Below are 26,409 nucleotides of genomic sequence, written 5' to 3'. Positions count from 1 at the left end.
TCGCCATTCGACACCGACGGAAGTAAATTCGTCCTCGTCACACGGAAGGACCCGGCGGGGAAGTGGAAGCGAGACACCAAGCAGTCAAAACGTAGGCGGTCAAAATGGCGACGCGCGGGGGTCAGCTCGTATTGTGTCTCAACACCGTTCTTGATGAAGCTATTACACCATTTGGAGGGGGACTTGGCGGGTGTGTGTGTGTGTGTGTGCGTGCCCGTCGGAAAGCCGACTCCGCACCCCTCACTCACCCCCCTCCGCACTGCGACCTCCGAATCACAAGCTATTCACCTATGGAAATAATGTTCAAGGAACGTACAGAGAGGGGGGAGGGAGAGAGAGGGAAAGAGGAAGAGGAAGGGAAGGGAGGAGCGAACGACTCGCTAAATTATTATTTGGATCCCTTTGTTGGCCGTCCCGCTGCCGTGATGTGTCGAGATTCATTTTATTGTCGTGACAACTCTCCCCCCCCCCTCTTTTTTTTCTAGACGTGTCCGCCACGGGAGTCGCGACGAGGTGTTCTGGATCTGGCGCGGTAGCAACTGTTTCCTCGTTTTCCCGCGCGGGCCGCGTGCTTATCACGCCGCGCTTTCCCGGCCTTTCCGAGCCTAATGATGAGGCTTTCCCGAGCCGCCCCGCCCCACCCCGCCCCGCCCCGCCCCGCCCCGCCCCGCCCCACCCGCACCGCCCCGCCTCGCCCCCACCGCGAGAACGCGGAAAATGAAATACCGCGTTTGCAATGTGCCCGTCTAATGGGCGGAGGCGTCGTCATCCCTCTGTCTCTCTCGCACCCGCGGCGCGCCCCGCAAGCGGTGCGAGAGAGACAGAGAGCACTGTTTGGGCACGCTGACCGCCACCGCGCTGTCGTCAGCTCACTCGCCGTCTTTACTCTGTCTCCGCGCCAAATTGGTTTTGGCGGGAATTTTTTTATTCGCTGTGCCGCCTGCCCCCACGTTTCCCACTTTCCTTGCTTTCCTCGCTTTCCCCGCTTTCCCTGTTTCTCGCAGGTGGCCTCTGATGGGAACCGAGGGCCCCGAGCGCACACACCGCCTAATACGCCGCGCGGGACGCAAGGGACGCCCCGCCCCACCCCGCCCCGCCCCGCCCCACGGGGCCCACCCCCAAGGGGCCCACCCCCGGGCCGCCGTGTGTTAGTCCGGCGACTAACATATAAATTGGTTTTCAATATTAAAGGACTGCTTAGGGCAGCTGTCCCTGCCGCGCCGCGTTCCAAGGCTGGACAATATCACCCCCCTCCCCTCTCACCCGCCCCCGCCCGCCCCCGCCCCGCGGCAAGAATGTAATATGCAAGAATCGCTTTTTGCGCAAGGTTGGGACGGCGGGCCGGCGGACCGCACCCCTGATGCATCGCGCAGCGTAATGAGTGCGGCAAGGACGGAGCTACCTCCTCTCTCTCTCTCTCTCTCTCTCTCTCTCTCTCTCTCTCTCTCTCTCTCTCTCTCTCTCTCTCTCTCTCTCTCTCCCTCCCTCTCCCCGTCCCCGCCACCCCTCCCGCCGCGCGGCCCTTTTTGTGACGTGTCCTTGAATGCAAACCGAAGGGGCTGGAGTGCCGTGCGCCCCGATGCGGGGAGGGGCGGAAGGGGTATCGGGTTAGGGTCGGAGGGAGGGGTTGTGGGAAGCGACCCTTCAGGAAGTAGGGTCGGGGATTCCGGGGTAGGAAGTGACAAGTGTGAGGTGGAGTCAAGCCGAGGCGAGCCAAGGTGTGGGGCAGGTTGGAAAGCGAGGCCGGGGTGGACGTTGGACCCCCTGCAGACTGATTCCGAGCCGGACTGCAGGAATGATTGGGAGGCAGTGGGCAGTGTAGGGAGCTTTTTGTGTGTGAGAGAGATAGAGAGAGAGAGGAAGAGAGGGGTGGCGCTGCAATCACCGGCGCGTGCAAACCAGCCGCGCATCCGGTCACCGCGCCACTGTAATTTGGCCGCGTTAAAGTAATTGCACTATATCGGCCGGCATTTGTTGCTATCATTGCGCTCTTGTTGTTGTTGTTTTTGCTGAGGCTGCGGCGGCGCGGCGGAGGTGGGAACGAACAAACTGTTGCGCCGCGCGCGGAGCCGCGAAAAAAAAGCGGCGGGGGGCGTTTGGCTTTTAAAAAAAGAAGGGAAATGCTAGTGGGGGAGGGGGAGGGGGGACTGGGCCAAAGTCACCGCGATGCGGGCCACCACCGGGCCACCACCGGGCCACCTGATGATGCGCAGATTGGCTGCCGTTGGCTGCCGTTGGCTGCAGGGCCCCGGGGACCCTTTCCCGCGTCCAGCCCCGCATCCCTTGATAACTTGAAAGAAGGCAGGGCGCGTCCCCCAGACGGCCAACGCCGCCAACGCGGAACCAAGAAGGCTGCGAAACGGAGTTGGCGGAAATGTTTGGTTTGGAGCCGTACCTAGCGCCCAAAGTAATCCCCTCCCCTCTCCTCCCCCTTTTCGGGCCGGCCAAACCTTTGTTCCCGTTTCTTACACCCGCTAATTAAATTGGCAGTAAATATTGAAGGCAGCCCTTCCGTGTATTAACGAATGGGAAACACCATTAATAAGAGCCGAATTAGCAGGGCTAGCTGGCGGCGCTGCGGCGAGGCTAGCAGGGCTGCCAACTAAAGCTATTACGCCGCCTCCGCCGCGCTGCGTGGCCCGCCCGGCCCGCTTGGCCTGCACCCCAAACTTTAGGGGGCTGTTTGCAATCAGTCCTCTCTCTCTCGCTCTCTCTCTCTCTCTCTCTCTCTCTCTCTCTCTCTCTCTCTCTCTCTCTCTCTTTCACTTCACACCGTCCTATGCCCCGCGAAGCCCCGCGCGCATCCTTTGCTGCAACTTTATTTTCGGTTTATTTTTAATGAGTGTGTCGGCATTGCCAGGCTTGCCAGGCTCCTCACCGCAGAGCCACGTGACCGGCGCCCGTTCAAACGACCGAAGGGCTGCGGCAAGCCTGGGAGAGAGAGAGAGAGAGAGAGAGAGAGAGAGAGAGAGAGAGAGAGAGAGAGAGCAAACAAACTGGGGATTCAATCCTTCGCCGCCACTGGAGGATTATTCTGTTTCGGAAGTGTCTGCAGACTCGCTCCTAACATGTGGGCTTGATTCGCTCTGTCTCTCTCGCACCCCGACGCCCCGTGCGTGCGAGTGTGGGAGAGTACGAGAGTGATCCGGCCTCCTGGTTATGCCGGCCCAAAATAAGGCCAAGTCATTACAAACTTGGCGTGGCCGCGTCCCGGCCGGTGGACCTTTTTACGCGAGTTGACGTCGAGGTTTCCATCAGCAGCGTGGCGCGGGGGCGGCGCGGGGGCGGCGGGCGGCGCGGGGGCGGCGCGGGGGCGGCGCTCCAAAGTAGCCGTGCGCCCTCGCGGGCACGTCCGCGTCCCGCCCCCGCGCCCCGCCCCCCGCACGGCATTCGAAGCATCGTCTCACTCTAATCACTCAATTAAACGCTCCTCTCGCGATCAATCGGCATCGATACCATTGCCTCGCAAGGATTTTTAATCTCGCAGTGACGTTCGACTGCACCGCTTTCAAAGCGACCCCCCCCCCCAAATGAGTGCGAGCGAGACGGAGCGACCGTCCGGAAGCAGGCTGCTTGGCGCGGGTTCAAGCCCAGCCCTGTACCTCGTTCATTACCGTGCCGATGCGCGCCAACTCGGTGAATCTCTTCAATTTGCCGGGCTCAATTATTTCGGCCCGCGTGTGCTACGCTACGCACAGTGGGCCAGAAGACCGGTGGAGGCGGCCAAAACTCTAGCCGCGTTTTGAGCTCCAGAGTCGCTAAACAGGACAGGACGCGTCACGGCAGTGTTAGGGTTTTCCTGGACGACCAAGTTTTCCCGCCCCTTCTGGTGAATGTGTTTGTTGGAAAAACGGGCCGGGTGGGGGGTCGAGAGAGAGAGAGAGAGAGAGAGAGAGAGAGAGAGAGAGAGAGAGAGAGAAGGGTGAGCGTCGGGTCGCCTCACGTCTCCTCGGGTTTATGTCCGCGATCCAATTTAACAGGGTCTTGACACACTGGACGCACGGCAGCGCAGTGGCGGGGGCGGGTCGAGGGGGGTGGGGGGAAGGTTAGACCCAATTATTCCCATACGGACACTCACGTCACTGTGAAGAGGAAATTGCACGTGGGAGGGAAAGGCCGGGTCAGGGTAGGGAAGCTCTCAAAGCCTTGCCACCCCGGCGCAGCGGCGTAGCCCACAGGCGTCGCGGCCCCACGTTTGACGACACGAGCCTGCCTCCTCTCTCCCATCCACACACACACACACACACACACACACACACACACACACACACACACACACAATTTACCACCGTGTTCGCTGTTTGTCAAATGGAAAGGGAAGTGGCCAACCTGGGACAGTCTTGGCTCGCTCACTCGGCCACACCTGGGCCGAAGTCGGCCGAAGTCGGCCGATGTCGAGTGGCCCGCGGCCCACCGATGCGGAGCACCAAATCGATAATAGTTAGAGTGTACAGTGCGGCGTTCAGTCACAGCTAATGAAGAAGCGGCAAAACAACAAGCATGACTCGCCGTGAGGACGCCGGTTGATTGGATGGTGAAAATCGTGGCCGAGTCGGGTGGGAGTCGCGGCGGAAAAGTGTTTGGTTTTCCCATTTTCCGCGCCGTTTCTGGCGGTGTGCTGGCGGTGCCGGCTCCGTGAGGGTGGGGGTTACTACAATGGGCGCATGCACGCCAAGCCGCGCCGCACGAACTCGGCGAGGAGAGGCTCGCTCGCGTAAAAAGAGTAATTTGGATCAATTTGGACCGTGGTTCGAGCCCAGGTGAGGCGGTCGGAAGGGGGCACCTCCGGTTGTTTGGAGGGCCCTGCGCGAGGCTGTGGGTCAAAACGACGCGCGCGCACGGTTCGGGGAGGGCAAGGGGCCTAAGAGACGCAAGCAGCCAGACAGTGGGTTGATATCGTGTCTATGGCACCAGGTTTCGCAATGGTGCTTGCCGTTGGCGGACAGGGGCTCTCGCAGCCGCGTCGCACAGTGGGCCAGAAGACCGATGAAGGCGGTCAAAATCCCGGACGCGTTTTGAGCTCCAGAGTCGCTAAACGGGACTCGAACCGACCGTGTGACCCCACCAACGGATTGCTGTCCGAACGAGGAATACATCGGTGGGGTCACACGTTCGGTTCGAGTCCTGTTTAGCGACTCTGGAGCTCAAAACGCGTCTAGAGTTTTGGCCGCCTCCACCGGTCTTCTGGCCCACTGTGACTGTGCCACGCTCCCCCCTCCCGCTCCAGCGTAACTTTGCACTCAGCCGTCATTTACATCTCTTGACACTTTCGTCTGGTAGTGCCCCCTCCCCTCCCCTCCCGAGGGGCCGGCCCGCTAAGGCCCGACTGTCTGACGGACGTCGCCCGGCGTCGCCCTCGCCTCTTCCATCGATACATTAGCTTCTCAATCCATCGTTCCGCGGAGGCGGCGGGAGTCTCCACGGCGACGGCCGCGCCGCGCTTTGGGACAACTGTCCGCTTCTTTTTTTCTCCTTCTCTCTCTCCCTCTTCTTCTTCTTCTTCTTCTTCTTTGCTTGGCCTCACCGCGCGGGTGCATTACGCCCGCCTGCCCCGCCCTCCTCCGCGATCGGACAGTACTCGGCAATTTCCTCGCAAGCACCAGAGAATTACGGAGGAATGCTCCGTCTGTCTGTCTGTCTGTCTGTCTGTCTGTCTGTCTGTCTGTCTGTCTGTCTGTCTGCCTGCCTGTCCGCTCTGGCCGTGATTCGGTACAATGCTCGTTATTCAGACTGTCGCTGCGCGGTGGCGTCCCGGTCGTCCGTCGGTCGGAATCAAAAACACGGGAACTGCATTTTCATTCATTCCCAGGCAGGCACGCCGTGCCGCGCCGTGGCCTGACACGCGAGACGCCGCGGTCGCGGGTTCGACTCTCCTCGTGCGGGAAATTCGCGAGGGGGCGTGCCTAAACTTGCGTCGGGGGCTGACCCCCGGGCCTGAGTTTGTCTCGTTGTTTACGCCCGCCCCCTCGGCCTCTCGGTGCAAGGGCGTCTCCGGCCGGCCCCGCCGCGGCCTTGTACAGTGCAGTAGTTGTGTCCCCAGTAACTCAATCGCATTGATGCCATCCCCCAACATCCCCCCATCCCCGTGGAGGTGGGGAAGGGGATCTCCAAGTGGAGGGGACCACGTGTTGCCGCCGGGCCGCCCACAGTGGGCCGCCCCGCCACCCTCCCTGGGCCACCCTGGGGCCTGGGGCTGGGCCTGGGGCCGCGCCCTGTCTCTCTCGCACCCCCGCGGCAAGCCCAGGCACGCCCCACGGGCCCCGCGCGGCGCCCCGCGAGTGCGACAGAGACGGAGCGGCCGGGGCACTGTTCGGAGTGGAGCGAGGCTGCGAGGCACTCTTACCCTTTTGTTTGGTTCTGCCCTTCGGAGCGCCTCCCTTCCCTTCCCCGCCCGTTCCTCGCTCCGTCCTCCGTTCCGGCCCATAGTCCCTTTCGGGTGATTCATCCCTCCCTGGCGACAATCAGGGATGGGAGTTTACCCCTTGTTTCCAGCTGTGCATCGCTGTGTACGCGCGCACCGACAGACACACAGACAGACAGACAGACAGACAGACAGACAGACAGGACACTGACAGACGGACGGACGCACTGGGCCATATCGGCCGCTCATTGGCCTATTGGAATAATTGCAGCTGATTTTATCGATGGCAATGTAAATAGGTTCCGCGGTCGATCCACCCACACGCCCACCCCCGTGGGGGCGGCACACTGTGGGCGGAGTCCCTCCTCCTCCTGCACCGCCCCGCTGACCCTCGTCTCGTCTGTGTGTTGCAGGTACTGCCGAAGTACTGTCTGCGATCTCCGTCTGGACTAGTTTGGGCGCCGTAAGTATATGTTTTTATTTTTGTTTCGTTTTCGTTTTCCAGTCTTTGGCCGGTCTCCATGACGCCCTCGCGCGGCTTCGCTTTTAATCCCCGCTGCTCTTTAGTGGGGCGTTTATTTAAAGGGTTAAGGCATTTTCTTTCCCTCTCTCTTTTTGCCCGGTGTGACCACCTCTGGCCGTGTCGAATAACAATCCCGGTCCTTTCTACTTTGGCTCTGAAAGCCCGGCGTGGCGCCGGACGGGCGGGGCGGGGCGGGGCGCCACCTCGCGTTCTCATAAGAGTGCCTCTTGAATCCGACGTCTATTCGCGTAATCTGCGGACGGAATTAAAAAAAAAAGCCCGGGAAAATTTAATTAGCGGCACGGCGCTGCCCGCCTCTTTATACCCCTTCCAATCCTGCCCTCCCCGCCCCGCCCCGCCGCCCCCTGCCCGGCGCCTTACTTCACTTTGCCAATAACGTTGGCAGCGCTACCGAGCCAGCCACCGCCGCTGTCAAACGTACGTTCGTCTAAAGCTGACCAAGGCAGTCCTTATTGCAAACTGGGGAGAGCGTGGCCGGGGGGGGGGGGGGGGGGGGGGGTTCAATAAGTGAAGTCCACGCTCCGGACTCCGGACGGGTTGGAACACGGCGCTAACTCGGCGTGGCCCCGGGAGCACCGCGGCACCTTCTGCTCCCAAGTTGTTAAAAAGAGTTAGCGGAAATAAAGCAAAATAAAAAAAAGGAACACAAAAAAAACACGGAAAGTTATGGGTTTCGCTTCGACCTCTGCAGATATTGCGCTATCCGTCTCTCCGGGCGCGTTTCGGCTGGCCGGGGTTCGGCCGCGCGTTCCGGGTTCGGGGTTCCGTCGAGCATCGGTGTTACGTGATAGTTGGACGGCCTCAGGTGCGGGCAGACAACGCTTGGCCGAGCCGTGCGGAGTCCCCCGCGGGAGATGCCCGCTTTTTCTGCCCCCCCCCCATCGCTTTTATCGCTTTTCGCGGAGTCGCGGCTGCAGTCTGACCCCGGTCCAGGCACGCCGCGCGCCTCGCTCCGAAACCGCCATCAAGAAGACAACATCTCTTTAATTAAATGTAATAAAGTTTAATTAAAAGTCATACTTCACGGTTATCTGTCATGTCGGCCACGACGAAAGGCCCGCGCTGCGGCAGGGGTGGCGGCTCCCCCCCCCCTCCCCCTTCCCCCTTTCCCTTCCCAATCGTATTGCATCGGTGCAATTCACGAGCTCGCGTTTGGAGAGGGGGGGGGGAGGGTGTTTGGGATCGAACAGGGTAATGAATGATTTAATTAATGTGGATTTTGGAATGCCTTGCCTGTCGTCGTTGGCGCGCGGTGTTTGGCAGTGTGCTGCACTCGGCGTGGCGTTTGGCTTCGGACGCACCGTGTGTCTTGGCCTCGAGGACTCGCACTGTAGCGCCACGAGTACGTGTACGCGGGCAGTTCTGTCCCTTCAAAACAAAAGATAAAGCGGATTCAGGGCTTCTACTGTACCCGCGGTGCCGAAATCGAGACCGACTGTCTTTCTTGGACAGTCACAGGCAGCAGCCATGGGCATGCAGCGAGAGTGGGCGACGGCAAGTTGGTCCTCCCCCGCAATTATAAGTGAAGGGGAGAGGGAGAGAGAGGCAGTCGTGGGAGGGAGAGAGAGAGAGAGAGGGAGGGAAGGGGTAATCAGCCAGCTCGTCGCGATGGCTGGTCCCGGAAGCGCATTGGACTCGGGGCGGCGGGCTTTTTGAATTGGACCGCGGCGTGCTTGGTTCGTCTTCGTCTTGGCGGAGTTTGAACCAAAGCCGAGTCGCGGCGCCTGGTTTCTGTCGGGCAGCGCGGCCTGGGGGGGGGGGAGACGCGTGTGAGTGCGAGAGAGAACGACCTCGTTGTTCGAGGAGCGGGCCAAAGGCGAGTGTTTTTGATTCCCACGCGCCGAAGGGCCGAAGGGACCCATCCTTGGAGGACCCTCCAGGAAGGGCTAGCGGCCGCACCCCCGGGGCCGAGGCTGGGCCGATGCTTGGCCGAGGCCGGCCTGGGCGTGGCCGTGGCGTCTCCATGGCATGGCGCCGAGGCGAGCGAAACACCGGCCCTGTAATTTGCCCGTCACTGGGATGCACTCCAGGGCCTCGGTTCCCTCCAGGTTCCCTCCAGGTTCCCTCGGATCACGACCAAGGCCTCGACCGCGAGGCCAGGGCGGCCAAGGCGCTTAGGTCCTTGGATACAGACGCTGCTTATCTCACGGGTCGGATCGGGTCGACCAGCATCGGCCCGAAACGCTGCACTGGTGCTCGAGCCGCGCAGCACCGCGCAGCACTGTCCGAAGTCGTTGGCCGATTGCGTGGCAGGGCCAGGCAGGGCCAGGCTTGACGCCCTTCGCACTCGGGACAAAGGGTGAGGGGTTTCACTGCAAGTAGCACTCGGCGGAGGTCGACGTTCAACACTGGCCAAAGTCACAGTACTTGAGCCCTGCACTGGTAGTCATGAGTGTGGAAGGACGGGGTCGACCGAGGCTCGGTGAGGCCTTCACTTCCTGGGCCACTTTCCCACGCATGGCATCAGGCTGGCTGACCGGAGACGGGTGTGGGTGGCGCCGAGTTGGCACTGCGGTTCGCACCGCCCGACTCGCAAATCGACGGGTGGATCGTCGCCATGGGAAAATAAAACCGCGGATGGAAATTCACCCGAAAAACTGAAGGTTGTTTGGGCCGTTCCGCACGCGCGCCTCGCTGGCTCGCTGTTGGCGTGCCGCGCGCTCGCGGTGCACAGTGGACCGGAAGACCGGTGGAGGCGGCCGAAACTCCAGACGCGTTTCGAGCTCCAGAGTCGCTAAACAGGACTCGAAGCGAGCGTGTGACCCCACCAATGGATTGCTCTCTGAACGAGGAATCCATTGGTGGGGTCACACGTTCGGTTCGAGTCCCATTGGCGGCTCGGAGCTCAAAACGCGTCTCGAGTTTTGGCCGCCTCCACCGGTCTTCTGGCCCACTGTGCGTTGGCCGTGCCGGTGATGCCCGCGGAAACGGAATCACCTTGAAAGAGCAGCAGCGCCACGCCGTCGACGTGCAGGTCGACGTGCAGGTCGACGTGCAGGTCGACGTGCAGGTCGACGTGCAGGTCGACGTGCAGGTCGACGGGTCGCTGCCGCGACTGCCGGTCGCTGGACGTGTGCGGGATGGCCAACGAGGTGCCGCCACTGTACAGTCACCCAACTTTTCCGGCGAAGTGCGCGCAGGTAAATGTTTAAATTCGACTGGAGAAAGCGACTGGAGGCTCCAGGCCGGGCGTGCCGGCCCAGGCCCAGCCCGTGCCCGGACCACGGCCAGGCCAGCCCGGCGCGGCCGATCGATGGAGATACTGTCTTGTGTGGGAATAATTGGCCGGATGACTCACAATCGTAATACTGTGTCGATTGTACGATGCGTATCTTGCGCCCGAGCGTGCGGAGGAGGGGAGTTTCCCCCGGCCGAGCCGAGCCGCGCCGGCGTAATGACATGTTTACCGGTAATAAGGGCAGATAAGTGCGGGTCGCGCGGCCGTTGTGCCGCTCTGGCGGGGCCCTGGCGGGGCGCGAACCCGCGACCGCCGCCTCGTGGATCCGGTGCGCTGACCACCACGCTGACCACCACGCTGACCACCACGCTGACCACCACACTGACCACCATGTTTTTTGTTGCAGGAGCGCTCGCAACCGTCAAGCTGGCCGCCAGCGCCACTCTCCCCGCCATGAACCCCCACGGCCCCCACGGGGGGCACGGGCCCCACTCGCATGGGCCGCACTCCCACGGGCCGCACCACTACCAGCCGTACCCGGACCTGTCCAGCCCCAGCCCCGTCCCGCACTCGCCCGCCAGCCACGGCGCCGACACGTCCCCCTTCAACGGCCACCCCGGCTCGGGGGGCGGCAACGGCACGGGGGGCGGCAACGGAACGGGGGGCGGCAACGGCGGCGGCAACCCCCACCAGCACCACCTGCAGGTGTCCATGGACACGCACCACGGCGGCCACATGGGCGGAGGCCCCGGCCACCACCACCAGCTCCACAACCACCACCACCACATCAACAACAACAACAATAGCACCAATAACAACAACAAGAACAACAACAACGGCGGGCACGCGTGCGCGGGCTGCGGCGGCAAGATCCTGGAGCGGTACCTCCTCCACGCGCTGGACCGGTACTGGCACCACAGCTGCCTCAAGTGCACGTGCTGCGCGGGGCAGCTCGCCGACCTGGGCACCTCCTGCTTCACCAAGAGCGGCATGATCCTGTGCAAGGCCGACTACGCGAGGTAAGCATGCCCCTACAGTGTCCCCCTGCCTGCGGCTTGGAGCGTGGTACAGTACACTGGCCAAGACGGCCATCGGAAGCAATCCTGGCGACGGAAATGGCGCCGCTGATTGGTGCATTTTGGAGAGGTCCGTCCGAAGTGGCGTCCAAAGGCCGGGGCGCCATGAGCTCCCGAATGAGCCCGGCCGCGCCAGACAGCAGAGTCTGTCTCTCTCGCACTCACGGGCCGCCCCGCACAGGTGCGAGAGAGACGGAGCGACGGATGCGACTCAGCCTGCAGGCGGTGATCCGATTGCCGCATCGCGTGGACCGGCTCCAAAAAATGGACGCCCCGCTTCGATTGGCGAGGCGTGCCGCGGCGAGGGGCGCCAGCGTTGCGCCAGTGTGCCAGTCGTTTCCCGAGGCTGATCAGCCGCCTCAAAGCCACCCTAATGGATACGAAAAAACCTGATGGACTCACTCATAAAACCCGGACAAAACCAAGTCAAATTTTGAGAAAAAGTACCGATGCTCATTTTGAAATTTGCAGACTCCCAGTGCAGGTCTAGTTTCTTTTACAAGAAGTGTAGGCGCGCGCGCGCTGCAGGGCTCAGTGACCACCGTGAAGGCACACACACACACACACACACACACACAGAGGCGGAAAGGAAAGGGAGGCAGCGCATCCCAATCAGGGGGGACCAACTGCAATAAGTTGCCTTCGTTTTGTCTCTGTGTACCGCCCCTCCCCCTCCCCTCTCCTCCCCCTTCCCCCTTTCTGCCAATCAGGCTGCACACAGGGGCACGTCTGATTACAATCCCACCACAGCGATGTGCAGACTGTTTCCTAGCCTACTCACCCCCTCCGCCATTTTACTTGCCCCCGTATCTCTTTACCCCCCCCCCCCTTGCCTTTCACCACCACCAGACTGAGGCTGGTGTGTTTGGAAGGGGCCTTCACCGCCTCGCTTCATTTCGAGTAAAATAATGCGGACGCAGAAACGGCGGCCGGGTAACGAACGAGGGAGAGGGCGGCCGGCCGAGTGGCGGCGAAAACAAGGAAAGCGAGGATGGCTGTATTGTCGCCCCGAAACGGTCATCAATTGCTCGGACGATAAGTCGATTCCTCGATCCCTCGCGACGTGACGTGTTGAGATTCGATTCCCCCGCCTTTGACACCACCGGGGCGGGGCGGGCCGGCCTCGGGAAAGAAAGGGTGGAGTTGTTGACTCGATTACCAAGTGGGTGTATCGCGGTGTGATCGAATCTGCGGGAAAACCTGTAAGCGGAGAATTGGGGTGGGGGGGGGGGGCTGAGACGCACAGGGCTGGCGGCTTTGGCACCGCGGCGGCACCTTTGCGTACGGAGCCCTTCGCACAAGCATCAGGTTTTAGTGCAGATTGGAAAACGACGCGGCGCTTTCGTGTTCCTGGAGGTATCGTGACTCTGGTCGCACTCTGGCCGTGTTTGATGCGCCGTTTCGAACGCCTTTCTCCTTGCAGTATTCCCGACGGGCTGGCTGCCTGCCTGGCTGGCTGCCTGGCTGGCCGCCCCCCGCCGCGCCGCTCCCTTCGTTAGTGGGCCGTCTGCCGGCCCGCGCCCCCGCCTTCCTAATGAGTGCGACAGAGACGGAGAGACGGGCGTCGGTTCGTTAGTTGCGCCCGCCGCCGCCGTCGTCGCTCGCGTCGCATTTGTTTGTCACGTTCGTTTTCACATTCGTCACACTGGGCCGGACTAGCGTCCCGGACCGGCCGGCCGGCCGGCTCGGGTTTCAAGTTCGCCGTCCAAGGCCCCGTGAGCCCTTCCTTCTAGAGCAGTGGGCGGGTCGCGGACCGCGCGTGCGTGGCGGCCCGCCAATGCTGCAGGTTGGGCGGGCGGACGTTTCCCATGCAGCAGTGCATACAGTCAAATCTGAATACACTCTACCAAAAATGTCCTGTAAATGCCGTTAATTTATTACCAGTTTTCACTGTAGGTCAATTCACAGCGTTTACTGTGATCTGCTCACGGGATTCACTGTGATCTTGTTCGCGGTGTTCACTGTGATCTGGTCCCCAGTAAACACTGTGAGTTTGACGCCGCTAAGCACCGAAGTACTGCAAATCAGGCTCCAATTCACGGCGTTTACTGTGGCCAGATCACAGTGAACACTGTAACCGAGATCACAGTGAACGCCGTGAACTAGTTCACAGCAAACGCCGTGAATTGCATAACAGCAAACATTGGTAATAAATTAACGGCGTTGACAGGACATTTTTTGTAGAGTGTACGAGAGAGAGCCTCGACCCTCCGCCGTTCCGGTCTGGAAGTCCTGAGAAGTCTCAGTCGCACGGGCTGCCTCCGCCAGTCTTCTAGCCCACTGTGAGGTGTAACCTCGCGCGTTCTTTCCAGGCCAGTCTGAGACTCACCTCTGGTAATTAGAGTTATGCCCATTGAAACACGCGACGGTCGCAGCGCGCTTCGCTCATGCAGGCGAGGCTGAGTGCGAAAGCCTCGAATGCATCCTGAATGCAGCTGGCTGGGTGCAGCTGCAAAGGGTGGCGCTACGCTGCACTCTCGGCTCGCCAAGTGTTGACGCAAGCCACACTGGCAGCAGGGCGCTAATTCAACTTGTCCTAATTTTGATCTAATCATGTCCCCTTCCTTTTTCTCCTCTTTCTTTCTCGCTCAGCACGTGTGAGTCCCTAATGAAGGCACGCGCCTCCCCCCCCTCTCTCCCTCGCCAATCCCTGCCCCCCCCCCCGCATGTGTTGGCGGGAGGGCTTGCCTGCTTGGCGCCCTGCCCCGCGTTGCAGCAGGCAGATTCGTCCCCTCTTTTTCGCCTTTTTTCCGGGGGACTTTCTTTTTTTTTTTTCTTTCATCTCGTTGGCGAAATTTGATTTATTCTTCACAGCGTAGACACACGCGGGGCGAAGGCCCGGCCCGGCCCGGCTGCGCGCTAATCCACCACACCAGCGGGGCGAGGGGCGTTCGCGCCGAAACCTCTGATGACTCGCGACAGCCGCATTCGTCGCCCCGCGTCGCACCGCGTCGCACGCCGCATCCGCCGACGGGGTGCCCACCGTTTTCCTCCCCCTTCCCCTTGTTGTCCTTTTTTCGCGGTGTACTCTCTCGTCGTGCCGGCACGTGGGCCCAATCAAACCGGCCCACTTTTAAAGTTGGCCGCGCCGAGTCTCCGAATCCGCGACCGCCCTGTCTTAGAGACGTCTCTCTCCATCAGTGTCCTTCGGTGTCCTTGTCCCTTCCGCTCAAATTCCTTCTTGTTCTCTCTCTCTCTCGCTCGCTCCTTTGACGAGACGACGCCAATCAGATAGAGTGCACGCTGGAGCTGGAAGCGCTGGAAGCGCTGGAAGTGGGATTCGCTGGCCGGGAGGTCGTGTGCAGGGCGGGGCGGGGCGGGGCGGGGCGGGGCGGGGCCAAGCCTTTTCCCACCTGCCGAGTGGCTCTGTCTCTCTCGCACCGCCACGGCACCACGCCACGCCCCACGAGTGCGACGGAGAGGGTTCGGACGCGGCCGGGGATCGGCACTAAACCGCGAGACCCGGTGAACTAACCTCGGACGTCCCTCTCTCTCTCTCTCTCTCTCTCTCTCTCTCTCTCTCTCTCTCTCTCTCTCTCTCTCCGAGGTGGCAGCGGTGCAGGCCAGACGAGGACGGAAGCTGGAATAATCTATTAACGCCGCCCCACTTTAAGGTTATGGTCGCAACTTTGGCTCGGCGGAGAGTCGGAAGTTTTGATAAGGTCGTGTGTGTGAGCGACAGGGGGAGGGGGTGTGTGATTTCGGCGGATTGAGACGTGAGGTGACCGGGAGGAGGGGGTTGGTTGACGGGAAGTGGGTCACGGTGACGGCGGCACGGCGGCAACCACCCCGCCGGCCCGCCATCGACGAGCCACGCCAGGTCCGCGGCGTCCGCGGTGTCCGCGGCCATGGCGCCGTGGCCGCGAGGATGCACAGTGCACCAGCGCGTCTCCGACGGGCCCGCCGCACTGCTGTTGTTGCCACGTAGTTTCGGTACGGCCCCGAAGAAAAGCTAATTAAAATGTTCCCCGTGGCGGAGGTGGCGGTAGCGGCGGGTAGTTGGTGCTGGTGCGCGGGGCTGGCTGGCTGGCTGCCTGATTATCTCTCTTTCGGTCGAGACGAAATAAATCGTTCTCGTCAAATTTTAATTTTGTGACGGTAGCAGCATCCCTCCTTGATTGCGTTCCGAGGCGAACGACTTCCTCCTCCACTTGCCCCCCCCCCTCCCCCTCCCCCTCCCCCTCCCTCCCCGCGCGTTGTTCTCCGTCTGACACACTCGCCTCGGTTTGGGAACCCCCCCTCCCCCTCCTCGTCCTCCAATCCCCGACGCGCAGAATCAATTTCAAACTTTTCGGATCGTTTGGTAATGACGAGCTAGGCCCGCCTCGCCACCGTGTTTACAGTGTACGGAGTGTACGGGGCGTTTGCAGTGTACCGAGTGTACGGAGTGTGCCAAGTGAAACCATAGAGGCCGACTATGCGCAGTTCGTCTCAAGCGTGGCCGTTTTTGAAACGAGTATAGACGGAGTGGGTGTTCGAAGCTCGACCTTCCCCTGGAACCCGCCTTGGTCGCGGCCGCACACCCTTCCGCCCGGCCAGCCCCCCCCCCCCCCCCCCCCCCCGTGGTCCACCATTTCCTCCCCTCTCCAGTGACGTCTCAGCTCCAGTCTTTGTTGTCCGCTGGTAATTAATTTCCTGTTCGCTCGTTATTTTCCCCTCCCCCTCTCTCTCTTTTCTCTCCCTCGCTCTCTCCCTCTCACCCCCCCCCCCCTCCTCCCTCTCTCTCCCTTTAACCCCTGCGCTTTTCCAAGCGGCTCAGTCTTGTTTCTGTCACTACCCCTGCATTCCGCACGCACCTTTTCATCCCCACAGTGGCTGTCTTCCTCTCTCTCCCTCTCTCTCTCTCTCTCTCTCTCTCTCTCTCTCTCTCTCTCTCTCTCTCTCTCTCTCTCTCTCGGATTGTTCAGTGTATTGACCGCATGCCTCTCTCTCTCTCCCTCTCGCTCCCGGATTGTTTAGCATATTGACCGCGTAGGTCGAACATTTTGCCGGAAAATTGGTCTGTCACTTCGCTGGGGCATCGTTCTCTAAGGTCTGGCCGTCTTTGTCTGCCCCCTCCCCTTCCCCCCTTTTCCCGCTATTTCCGGTCCAGTGCATATTGCTCCCTCCCCACCGCGTTTTTAATGTCGAAACTTTATTTCGTACCGTTTCCTTTCTTTTTTTCTTCCCCCCCTTTCACCCTCGTATTTTTGCCTAATTGTAACGATCTGTGTTTAGCGTCCACTCGCGGGTCGAGCTCCGTTTCCCTCATCACTGGGAAGGAGAGAGAGAGGGGGGGGGGCAGAGACCCGGGAGAGAATTTGAGTTCGGACTGGTAGTCGAACCGCGTTCATGAACCGCGTAGTCTTGCCACTCCTGGGGGTGTTCCGCGATTGTCGCCCTGTTCCGCCCGATGGCCGTCAAGGCCCTTATTGTGGCGCATGCAGCAGCCAGCAGCGCGCTCTGCCGGCGACAGTTTTTAGTGCGGGGTGCGGGGGGGGGGGAGGGAAGAGGGGGCAGGAAGGGAGGGGGGGCCTTTGCGTGGAGTTTTCAGCCGCTAGCCAATATTCGCAAATCCCTCCGTGCAGCGTAGTGCAGCCCCCCGCCCCGCCCCGCCCCGCCCCGCCCCCCCACCCCGCCTCGCCTCCGGAAATTGACTTCGTTTCGGAAGTTGGGCCGTGGTGCTGGCCTGCTCTATGTCGGCCCTGGGCCCCGCCCCGCCCCGCCCCGCCCCGCCACGCTCGCGGCACTGCCTAATTACTCGCGCGGCCCGACCCGGCCAGTCAACGAGTTGAAGCGTGCGGCCCCTGCCCCGCCACGCCCCGCCACGCCCCGCCACGCCACCACCAATCCGAATTTGAATCTGGGTTTAAAAACCACCACCCTCTCTCTGCACTCAACGCCGTCAAAGTGTTATCGCGCACTCTTCTTCTGTTCAGCACCCGTCTTGCGCACCTTGTTGTCGTTGTTGTTGTTGTTGTCCAAAGCCCCCTCCCCTCCCGCAAATGCATTAGAGTGGCGCGCCAGCGGGTCTCCGGGGAGTGGAGGGGCTTAGTTCGACACCAAGTTGAGTGCAAGGCCAGGTGGGGCGGCCAGCGTCGCGCCGAGCGTGCGTCCGGGGCCGAGCGTGAGTCCGGGGCCGAGCGTGAGTGCAGGGCATGTGCGATTGATTGGAACCCCAGGGTGTTTACTTGATATTTGTAAAGGACCCGCCCCGGCCCGCCCCACAGCTCGCGTCCCCCGCGCCCTATTAGCCGGCGGGGCCTGCGACGCTGCCGCCGCCCGGCCTTTTGGCCAGTCCGTCCTCTCCTCCACCTTCGTACTTCGCTCTCCGTCGCTCCGAGCGTACAATCCATCTTCCCCTGCCTCCCTTCCCCCTCCCCTCCCCTCCGGCGACAAGAGCGATAACAACTTCCTACATTACAGCCCGACCCCGCGCCCCGCCCCTCCCCTCCCCTCCATCCCTGCCGGCCTGACCTTGTGTCGTTAGAAAGGTCCTGCAGCCCCTCTCTCCCGCCGCCAGCCCTCTTGAACCCCCACCCTCCCCCACCCTCCCCTCGCCGTCTGCGGCGCCGGCCCAGTGGCGGTGTGTGATTTCGCCGGAATCGGGTCCGCGGATTTCCCGCGCTTTCGCTTCGCGGTTCTCGCTCCGTCTCTCTCGCACCCACGCGCGAACGCCTCTTGAGTGCGAGGGAGAGAGAGAGGGAGAGACACCCTCGGCGCGCCGGTGGAAAGAGGCGGGGGGAAAAATGTCAGCCGCTTTGGCTCACCCTGTCCGTGAATGACAACCCCAAGTACCCCACTTTGGCCTAATTTATATTTCCCCGCGAGGGCTGCCAGGCTAGCAGGCGGCCGGGAAAATCAATGTGTGTCGTTTGACGCAAGATGGATGCCGTTCGCCTGGGCCGCCCCACCCCGCCCTGCCCCGCCCCGCCTCGCCCCGCAGGATTCGCGGCCCTCTTTCGCGCGGGAGGTATTTCGCGGTCCAGTTTACAACACGGTTCGGTCGCCCCGGCGTGGATTGATTAATTTGGCTGCCAGCATTGCCTTGCCGCCAGAGCGCGCTGTGCTGCGCCTTGGCTGTGCCGTGCCGCGCCGTGCCGTGCCGCGCCGTGCCGCGCCGTGCCGTGCCGCAGCAGTAAAGTCCGTTTACTGCCCAGGCAGCCTGCACCGCGCGGCCCAGCGGCCCAGCGATCGGACCTGATTAGTGGAAATTCCTGGCTCCCCGTTTTAGTGTCGAGTATGCCCCCCATTTAATATCCAGCCGGCCGGGCCTGGCCGGGCCGGGTCCACCACACTGGAGAGGCGCCTGTGTCGCCGTCAGGACGGGCGTAAAGAAGTTGAAAGTGTGTGACACTGGAAAAAAAAAAAGAAAGAAAATCAAAATTATTTGCAGTCACCGCAGAGGTTTTGTCCACTGTGAGCGCCTGGAGTTTGCCCTTGCCGTTTCTGAGGTGAGAACATCGTGGGAGTGGCCGAAAACCGGAGCGAAAACGACTAAAAAATGATCGGAACGGAAAAGTTTGACGGACGCGCTGTTTTCGGGCCGTGGTTTTCATTATAGTTGGCTAATTCTGTCTGACGCCGCCGCCGCTCGCCGACGCGCGTCTCGACTGGCAGCTGCTGCTGCTGCTTTTGCCTCAGAATGTACTTTAAAGGAAACCCATAATTAATTACGATGTGAGTGACGTCACGGCAATATGAAGCGTTCACCCCTTTGGGGCCCTAATGATGATGTTTCCAATTATGTTGATGACGGCGTCGCAGCGCGTCGCGTCGCAGGCAAGCGCGTCGCAGCGCGTCGCAGCGGAGCGACGAGGGAATGACCTAGCGTGCGCTCACCGGCAACTTTGAAAACGCTTTTCGGGAGGTACTTTTTAGCGTCACTGCCCGCGTTATATTCTTGAAAAAAAAATCGGATTTTTTTTTGGTAAAATTAATTTTTTTTTTTAATGGACACGGTTGATTCCCCAAATTTTTTTCCAGTTTTTTTTTTTTTTTTTTTAAGTTTTCATAAAAATTCAAAAAGAAATCCGACGGATAAGTCACACTAGAGACTGTTGTTTTCAGGAAGCTCGCGTCGAAAGCGGCCGGGTCTGGCCTGCCGGGTCTGCCGCTGGCGCTGGCTGGCGCCAGGCCGGGGCCTTATCGTCGTGTAAATGAATCATCGAGTAGGACTCAATAAGTAATCGGCCACTACTGTGTGTAACGCCGGGACCCCCTCCTGTTATCCCCGTGTGTGTGTGTGTGTGTGTGTGTGTGCCGCAGATTCTCGAGATGACAGCCTAAGTCGTTTGATCGATAGTCGTCCTTATTAGCCGCCCGGCTGATTAAAAGGCGCGCTGTTTGATTGGAGGCGAAAAGGCAGGAAAGGCATCGCTATTCGATAATTGGCTGCCGAATGTCACACGCCGTTTGCGGTTCAAAGTCCCTTGCGCCCTGTCTGTCTGTCTGTCTATCTGTCTGTCCGCCCGCCCGGTGGGCCCAAATGAGTGCGTCCTAGGAGGGGGTGCAAAAAGGGTGCAAGCAACCCCACTCCGGGAGAAGATTGATTAGATTAGCGCGTTTGCATGCACACGGGCAAGGCGGGGCCAGGCGGACGGGGGAGGGGGGAGTCGAGAAAGCAAAGTAATGTCGCCGGTAGTTATTGAACGGAGAGAGTGGGAAAACCCTTTCATTGTGATTTGTTGCCGATGTACACGCCGGACGGGCAACCCCGCCGTGGACGCGGAGGGCGTGGACGGCGAGGACGCCCTGACGGGCGGAGCGCCGCGGTAGCGCAAGGGTCGCGGAGAGTGGCGGTTGGCTCGGCTCGCCACGGCCAGTGCCATGGGCCGCCATGGCCCGGTTTGACTCGCTCCAGCCTGGCTGGCTGCCTGGCTGGCTCCTCTAACTCCTCTCAATTACGGGTAACAAGCCTTTTGTCAGTTGATTGAAAAGCGCTCGCCGTTCCCTGGGCAAGGCTGGCCCACTGTGCCGGGCCGCGCCATGGGCTGCGTTCTGAGCGGCGCGCCATAGATGGCAGGACCGGTCCCCGCCCTGCCCGCCGCCCCGCCGCGAGTGCGACAAGGATGGACGATGCACGGCCGGTGGGTGCCCGGGAGTTCGGCTACGCGCACAGAGCCGCGGCACTGCCACGCCACTGCCACGCTGCAACCGCGTGCAGGCGCGCCAAACACACTTACCGAACGGCGGAACCCCACAGGTGCGGGGCGGTCGAAGCACAGTGTCGAAAATCAGAAAACGAAGTGTCGACTTGGCGCAATGGAATGGCCCAGAAGCCCCTGCTGTGCTAGGCAGTCCCGTCGCACGCAGGCGTCGTGCGGTTGGCCTACCCTCGCGCCGTGAGGGGCCGAGGCAAGGCAGTCCGCATGCAGTCGCCGACGCCGGGCCTGCATAACCACGCGGGCGGAGGCTGGGCGGCCTCTCGTTAACCAGAGTTATGCGACGCCTAATTCAATTCCCAAATTTCATTTACGAATTTTGCCAGCCCTTCAACTTTTGGGGGGTTTGGTGCGGGTGTAGGGCCGGGCAGCCTAAAGCGCGTTCAAAGCGTTGGAGCCGGCGGTGCAGGTGGCCCGACTGGCCCTGCAGGCCCTACAGGCCCCGGCTGCCCTTTTGGCTGTAGGGGGGCAAGCGTCAATGGCACTGGGGATGTGGCATATAGAGGCCATCCTACGGGAACTGCCGCTCCATTCGGGGAAGGTCAGGGAACACACACACACACACACACACACACACACACACACTGACAGGGGCGGTCAAAATGTCAGCTGGCCGTGGCGTCGCGGCGTCCATGCTCGAGATTGGCACGGCCTGTCGTCGCTCTGTCTCTCTCGCACTCGTGGGGCGTCCCGTGGGGGTGCGAGAGAGCCAGAGCGAGGCTGCTCCCCGTTTGGGCGGTACAGTGTAATGGCAGCGCGCCTCAATCGTCGCTTTCTCGGCAGCGCGCTGCACTGGCGTGCCACTGCACTGGTATAAGGCCCGGCGACGTAATTAACCGACTCGGTCGCGTCGCTCTGTCTCTCTCGCACCCCCAGGGGCGTGCGGGGCGCCCCGTGAGTGCGAGAGAGACGGCGGCCCTAATGAGGGGCCGCGCCGCTCACCGCTCCTTTTCCGAAAAGCGCGGGCCTTTTTAAACGCCCCTCCCAAATTGAATAACAGGGTAGTTTGCGGTGAGGGGTGGCGGCGGGGCGGGGCGGCCCCCGTCTGGAGCGAGCGCTCCCCTTTAAGACTGGAGGCAGGCTCACGGGGTAAGCGGGGGACGGGGTCAGGGGGTTGTTTCCAGGGGGCTCGCCTCTCTCTCTCTCCCTCCCTCTCCCTCTCGCGCTTTCTTTCAAGCCGAAAACAATCGTGTGGCCGTGGGCAGCGCGACGAAACCGGAAGCAAATTGGCCTTCCCGTGTGTCCGTCGCCTTTTTCGGGGCGTGCCGCGGCGCCCCTTGCGGCCGCGAATTTCAATCTGGCGCCCGCAAATGGTCTTTTGTTGGCCGCCCCGCTAATTTTAACTCGATTCTTTGCCGCTAATGTAATCTAGCTCCGCGAGGCCCACAACGCGTGCGGCGTGTCGCGACCATCTCTGTGTGTGTGTGTGTGTGTGTGTGTGTGTGTGTGTGTGTGTGTGTGTGTGCGAGTGTGGGTCCCAACCCCATCACACCGCAATCAGCACGGCGTGGCGTTGGCGGCGCCTCTGGTAGCGCGTCCGCCTGCGTCCACGCTACGCCACCTACGGCTAGCTCCCGCAAAACGTCACGAAAAAAAAAAAGATGTTGACAAAAAGTTGCGGCGGGTGTACAGCAGTATTCGAACCCGGGCCCCGCGCTCCTTGGACCGTTTTCGCCTTCGCCCCCTGGAAGCCTGGATGCTGTGAAAGCTGGTGTTGGCGATTTCTCAGGCCGGGCCCTGCCGCCGCCGCCGCCACTGCCCCGCGCGCCGGGCCCCGCCACCGTAGCGAGTAGCACTTACGTTTCGCGCGCTTTCAAAAATAAACTTAAGTGCTTTCCATTACATAGAGTGGCTGTCGGACGGGGCGGCGCGACGCCGGGGGCGGGGCGGGGCGGGGCGGGGCGGGGCGGCCGGGCGGGTGGGTCTGACGCGCAGGGGGTGGTTTGGGGGTGGCAAGACAGAAATGGGGTTGCGAGACGGAGATGGGTGGAGGCAGCGCCGTGGAGAGCGAGAGAGACAGACGGCAAACAGATGTCGCCGATAGACTGCGACTGCTCCAGTGGCACGGCGAGCTTCTATTCTACGCTCCTGCATCGCCAGGTTGCGAGTCGGGGGTTTTGCGCGTCATTTCTGCAGCCCATATTTTCGCCCCCCAACAACAACCCCATCGCTCCCTCTCCCTCCAATCTCAGCGCGGGGGTGGGAGTCTCCCCCGCACTCTCTCTCTCTCCCACCCACCCCCTCCCTCCCCGAGGGCTCGGCGCAGCACTCACATTAGGCTGGCCTGGACCGGACTCCATTAGACAACCATTGGATTTCGCCATCTACTCCTTAATGGAATCCCCCAAGGCTGCGTGCGAGGCGACGGGGCTGCCTGGCTGCCTGACTGGCTGCCTGGCTGCCCGCCTGGCCTCGGACACGCCGGGGACCCGCCCCGGACGCAGCCCGGCAGCCCGCGCGAATCCCAGCCGTAATCATTGCAAGACAATCCGGCCAACACAAGAGTGATCATCCCTCTGTCATGCAGCGCGGGGCGGGGCGGGGCGGGGCGGGGCGGGGCGGGGCGCGCCAAAAAGCGAGACTTGCGCGCCACGCACGTTCGCACGAGTGACGGGGCCGGGCGTGGCCGCAGACTCGTATATTTCCCGGGAAACACTGCAGTCTGTAGCTTCCGCCACTTCGGGTCCCGACGGGGACGAGGCTGAAAAGCGGAAAATCGACCCCGCCTACGACTACCAGTGGAGTGAGCGGGCGACCCCGACCCGATCCACGGAAAGTGGCATCGTCGCTTTTTCGCGTTCGTCACTGACCCCGCCACCCTCGGCCCGCCTCGTCCTGGGGCCCTGGGCTCTGGGGCAGCAGCACGCCTAAACAAGGCGCCTGACTTAGTTTGGGACCTGCCTGACCCGCAACCCCTGCCTGCCTGCCTGCCCGCCTGCCCGGGGCCCGCCCGGAGGGGCTCGGAGTTTGAGAAGCCAACGGCGGGGAGGGTGCTACGCCACTGCTTCGCGGCGGGCGGCGTGCTTCGCTCGGGAACGTAATTACGATCCAGCAGCAAATTCGATCGGACAGCGGCTCATTAGAATCGTGAGGTAAATTAAAATACCTGTAACGTTTCGTTATAAGCTGCCGGCGTGCGCGTCTCCGCCCCCCACTCCCCCACCCCTTCCCCGACGCGCGTGGAGGTTCGGGACACGCTCTCCGAGGAAGGGACTCGAAAGGCGCTCGCCAGCAGACTCATTCCGAGCGTCGTCGCTCTGTCTCTCTCGCACTCACGGGGCGTCCCGCATAGGTGCGAGAGAGACAGCGACGAAAGCGACCCTCGGAATCGGTCTTGAGTTCGGCCGGCCTTGGCGGAGGGAGGCCTCCTTCGCCTCCTTCGCGCGACCCCTCGGCTCGCCCCACACTGGGCACGTCGCCCTAGAAATGCAAATCGGGAAAAATTTCTCTCTTTCTCTCTCTCTCTCTCTCTCTCTCTCGCGCTCGCTCGCTCTCTCGCTAGCGCGGGGCATTATTCATGTGTCAATGCCTGGGTCGTCTGTCGTCTGAATCTAGGAATCTGATGGCGGGTTTGCATCTCTGTGGACGTGCCGCACACCGTGTAGCACCACGCTGGCGCTCTTCTGGGTGAAGTGTGGGAGGCCTCTCTCTCGCACTCACGGGGCGCTCCATGCCGGTGCGAGAGAGACAGACCACCGCACTGCTTGGTCGCCGCGGTGAGACGATCTGGACGCCAATCAGGGCGAGCTCTAGTCGCGGGGGCGTCAATAGGCCTCGTCCTGCCTCGCCCTGCCTCGCCCTCGTCACGTCTAGTTGAACGGTGTTTACTTGTGTGTGTAATCACCCCGCCCCGCCACTCCCCGCCACGCCACGCCCCGCCACGCCACATGGATTCGCACAATCCTGCAAGGCACGGCGCGACGCGAGCCTTACAATCTCTCTGATCCTCGAGTGCATCTCACTTGTCGCTGGAGTGTGGTTCGTCACGGGGCCGTCGAGAGCGGGGCCTCCTCCCCCGCCCCGTGCGGCTCTCGTTAAGGCGTTTTAAGCCCCGTCCTACTCGACCAAGCCCGCCAAGCGTCGCATAGCGCCGCTTCATTAGAGAGAGGCGCAGTCCGAGGTTGGGGAGGGGGGGGCCACGGCGGCAGCCCTCAGGGGTGACCTCCCCTCTCCCTCCCCCTCTCCTCCATCATGTGTCAAACAGGGCGCTGATGACTTGGAAACTCGATCCTATTGTTCTCGCGCTGCGCAGGGCAGGCCAGGGCAGTGGCGCCGCCCGGCCCGGGCCCCGCCGTGCTAGACTCTCGAGTCCCGGACTCGCGTCCCAGACCCTAGTTCGGCCAGGACGCGCGGTCTAAGGCGATGAGCACGTGGCTGCCGAGCCCTCCGAGGTCGTGGGCGAGCTCGCCGAGGGCCTCAAGCACTACAGCAAGTTTGTGCGGCCGCCGGGGCCCGGAGCCCTTAGCCCTGGGCCCTTGGTCCTCGGTCCTTGTGCCGCGCCGCGCCGCGCCGGGCGCGTGAGGCTGGGGCGGACGCAGCCAGCGCCGTGCGGGCAGGCAGCCCACCGCACGCGGCACGCCGCCCGCCCGGCGAGCAGGCAACCCATCGCACGCTGCCCGCTGCACTGCAACTGACCACCCTAACCGACGCGCTTCTCTGCCTGTTCCAGGTTATTCGGCAACACGGGGGCGTGCTCGGCGTGCGGACAGACCATCCCGGCCAGCGAGTTCGTGATGCGCGTCGGCGGCGGCCCGGGCGTGGGCACGCCGTCGGCGCCCTCGCCGCTGCACGTGTTCCACCTCAAGTGCTTCTCGTGCTCCAAGTGCGGCTCGCAGCTCGTGCCCGGCGACCGCTACCACCTCCTGGGCGGCGCGCTGGTCTGCGAGCAGGACTGGCACAAGCTCATCAAGGGCGGCGGCGCGGCGGGCGTCCCCGGCGCGGCCGGCCCCGGCGCCACTCCCGGCGTGCGCAAGGGCAAGGTGGGCCGGCCGCGGCGGTCGCGCGACTGAGACGACTCGGCGCCCCCCATGCTCACCTCGGCCGGGCCGGGCCGAGGTAGGGGGCGCCGGCGCGCCGTTCCGGTGCAGGGAGTCATCGGCTTGCCGCAAGGGCTGCCATGCCCCGGCCAGCTCCACCAGCAGCAGCCTCTGTCGCCGTCGCCCGGGCCCATGCCGGGCGGCATTCCGGGCGGCATGCCCACCATGTCCATGGGCGGGCCCGGGCTGCTCATGGCTGCCCTGCCGGCGGGACACCTCGCGCCCGGCGGGCCCGGGCACCCAGGCCCCGGCCACGGCCTCCACGGCCTCCCCGCCGGCCACCCGGGCCACCCCGGCCACCCCGGCCACGCCTGCGGCCCCATCGGGCCCTGCCTCGGCGAGGACAGCAACGGGCCGCCGGGCTCCATGTCCAGCACGGGCCCCCACAGCCCCCCGCAGCTGTACCTGTCGCCGTGACGCGGTGCCGGCGGTGCGGCGTTGCTCAATTGGTACCTGGAGGGCGCGGCGCGCGCGCTGGAGACGAAGCATTCCATGAACTCGGAGCGTGCCGTCATGGCGGACGCAGTGGAACGAAAGTCGCCGAGCGGGGACGCGAACCCGCGACCGCGACCGCCGCGTCCTCAGAGACAGTGTCCGAACGAACTGCAGTCGATAAGATTATTTCATCCATGACGTCGTCATTGGCAAAATTGTGATATCCGGCGGGAAGCGCGTGTGTGTTAGTGTCACGAGGCGCGTCACGCTATGCGTGTCACGCGTGACTGTGTTTAGCTTCCCGCCGGCTGGAGGGCTCGTCACGGGCGTGGCGGGTCGAACCAGGAAGGTCTCAAAGTGTTTGTTGTTATGTGTTGCATATTGTCGAGTACATTTGCTGTTGTCTTGTTCAGTCCATCTTGTCCCCCTCCCCTCACCTACCCCTTCCCCCTCGCCCCCTTTATGTCCGTAGTGTTCAGTTCAATACCGTGAGGAGGAAACAGCTTTTCAGCCGAATCCTAAAATAATCTCAAGGGATAACTCTTTGAAAATGCCGAGGCTATATCTTATTTCCAAAATATCTCAGTAGAAATATTATTAATTATGTTTTATGTTGTTTTGGAAAAAAAAAATATT

The 26,409-nt window shown here is 62.1% G+C and overlaps 1 protein-coding gene and 1 long non-coding RNA gene across 2 annotated transcripts in view; both read left to right on the top strand.

The window, feature by feature from the left end:
* Positions 1–10,709, top strand: part of LOC117651687 — a 39,287-nt gene extending 28,578 nt beyond the window's left edge. Inside the window, exons 2-3 of the long non-coding RNA XR_004588118.1 lie at positions 6,775–6,824; positions 10,490–10,709. This is a non-coding gene — a long non-coding RNA (uncharacterized LOC117651687). The remainder of the gene's footprint in view (positions 1–6,774; positions 6,825–10,489) is intronic.
* Positions 10,710–10,794: 85 nt separating this feature from the next.
* Positions 10,795–25,311, top strand: LOC117651962 (LIM domain transcription factor LMO4). Its single transcript, XM_034396589.1, has 2 exons — positions 10,795–11,102; positions 24,972–25,311. Exons 1-2 carry the CDS (start codon positions 10,795–10,797, stop codon positions 25,309–25,311), a joined length of 648 nt encoding a protein of 215 aa, XP_034252480.1.
* The last annotated feature ends 1,098 nt before the right edge of the window (positions 25,312–26,409 follow it).

This window comes from Thrips palmi, unplaced genomic scaffold (assembly GCF_012932325.1).
Source record: "Thrips palmi isolate BJ-2018 unplaced genomic scaffold, TpBJ-2018v1 HiC_scaffold_6, whole genome shotgun sequence".
Lineage (NCBI taxonomy): Eukaryota > Metazoa > Arthropoda > Insecta > Thysanoptera > Thripidae > Thrips > Thrips palmi.
This window is presented reverse-complemented; position numbering and strand designations above follow the sequence as displayed.